General features: G+C 48.7%; 1 protein-coding gene across 1 annotated transcript in view; it reads right to left on the reverse strand.

Moving 5' to 3' along the window:
• LOC110293994 (2'-5'-oligoadenylate synthase 1A-like) overlaps window positions 1-1,177 on the reverse strand; it is a 77,150-nt gene extending 75,973 nt beyond the window's left edge. The window contains exon 1 of the mRNA XM_021161923.1: window positions 945-1,177. Within this exon, the coding sequence (XP_021017582.1) occupies window positions 945-1,127 (183 nt within the window). The 5' untranslated portion in view covers window positions 1,128-1,177. The remainder of the gene's footprint in view (window positions 1-944) is intronic.
• Between the last annotated feature and the right edge of the window lie 673 nt (window positions 1,178-1,850).

The following is a 1,850-nucleotide window of genomic DNA, read 5'->3' on the forward strand; positions in this document are numbered from 1 at the left end:
TACTATGGAATAGCATATAGAATCATAGAGCAACTGGAAAGTAATAAAAGTGATCAACATCTAGAAAACGAATATTTTCAAAAGAAGAATTTATACTGAGACGAGCCTCCCTAAATAAAATGCTGAGCATCATCACTAACACACATGAGCACCAGCCACTGTTGAGAGAGGGCATTACAAATTGTCACATCTGGGGATGGAGAGGTGGGACAGTAGTTAAAAGTGGCTGATGTTCCTGCGGATGACCTCAGTTTAGTTCCCAGCACCCAAGTAGGCCAGCTCAGAGCCACCTATGTAACTGCAGCTCTAAGGAATCTGACACCCTCTCTTCAATCCTGACCTAACCTGCAGTAATGCATACCGAGCCCCTACTCACAACTAAAAATGTAAAAATACAATCAACTAAAAACAAAAAGAAAGGAAAGAAAACAACTTCGTTTCTGCACCCTTCACAGAGCCTGTGAGTTAGGTACCATTGTCATGAAATGCGATTTGACAGACCCAGAACCAAGTCCAGAGAGGGTCCATCAATCCAGTCATGCAGCATGTGATGTCCTGGTCTGTCCTTTGTGTCACATTTGCCTTAGTCCATGTGACCCTGCCATCCTGGGGCGTGGACTGGGCACACTGGACCTGGAGAAGGTCACACAGGAGTTCAAAGCTTGGATCTGCCCCACCCCCATGGCTCCCAACCCTGACCAGCCACTCTCCAAGAATGCTCTGCCATCCTGGGCTTCAGTTTCCCTGACTCTGAAATGGTCGTAGCCTGGGACTGGGGAACATAAACTGTAGCTGAGGCTCCTTCTCCAATACAGACGTGGGGCCTGGGGGGGAAGGACCCATCACCAGCTGTGATCAGAATTAAAGAGGAGGGATCAGGGCTGTCTGGCTTCTGAGATTCCTCTCGCACCCCATTGGGTCAGCTCAGGCTGAGGAGGGCTCACCTTCACCACCTTGCAGACCCTCACTGGGTGGGCAGCACCTTGGAAGCATCTCTCCTTCAGGAAATCACACACGACATTGACGGCTGATTTGACATCAGCACCAAAGGTGGTGTCGGGAAGGAGGTAATCCTCTATGAACTTGTCCAGCTTCCAGGCTGGGACGCTCCTGAGTCCCTGCTCCATGCTAAGTCTGGACTTTCCTGGGTCTCCCAGCCTGGCTGAAATTGGAAGTAGACTTTCAGTTTCCATTTCCCGAGAAGGGCAGGGCTATGTAAATAGGCCAGGCCCCGGCAGCCAATGGCTTCAGAGCTTCTGACCAGGTTCTTTGAAGTCTGAGCTTTCTGAGGATCCCACCCAGGAAAGAACTTTTCATAAGGAAACTGATCTGGCTTTCTTGGGGTTTCTTCTGGGGAAAAAAAAAAAAAGGCTGTTACAGGGCATGTTCTACGGGCAATGTATACACGTAGTAGAGGAGGGGAGACCAATCAGGAAACCGCAGAAGGTGGCTGGTGGCTCCTCAGCTCGGCTTCCAGCTCCTGAAAATGTTTTCGGCGGAACTGCATGTTTTGTTTTGTTTTTCTGTTTTTCTGTTTCTCTGTTTTTCTTTCTTTCTTTCTTTCTTTCTTTCTTTCTTTCTTTCTTTCTTTCTTTCTTTCTTTCTTTCTTCTTTCTTTCTTTCTTTCTTTCTTTCTTTTTTTTTAAGAACAGCACTGTTAAGGTTTTGTTTTTCCTTTACCTCTGGGCCTGCAGTTCTAGGATTACAGACAATTCTAACAGAAAGCTCAGACTTCCCAGATGCCCCCTCTCCTACTCACATCTTCCGTTTTCCCCTGTGGTGCTGGGGCGGGGGTGGGGGCGGGGGTGGGGGTGGGGGGGTGGTCGGGCGAGGTGGGGTGTCACCCAGGA

The sequence above is a fragment of the Mus caroli genome, chromosome 5, assembly GCF_900094665.2.
Source record: "Mus caroli chromosome 5, CAROLI_EIJ_v1.1, whole genome shotgun sequence".
In the NCBI taxonomy this organism is placed as follows: domain Eukaryota; kingdom Metazoa; phylum Chordata; class Mammalia; order Rodentia; family Muridae; genus Mus; species Mus caroli.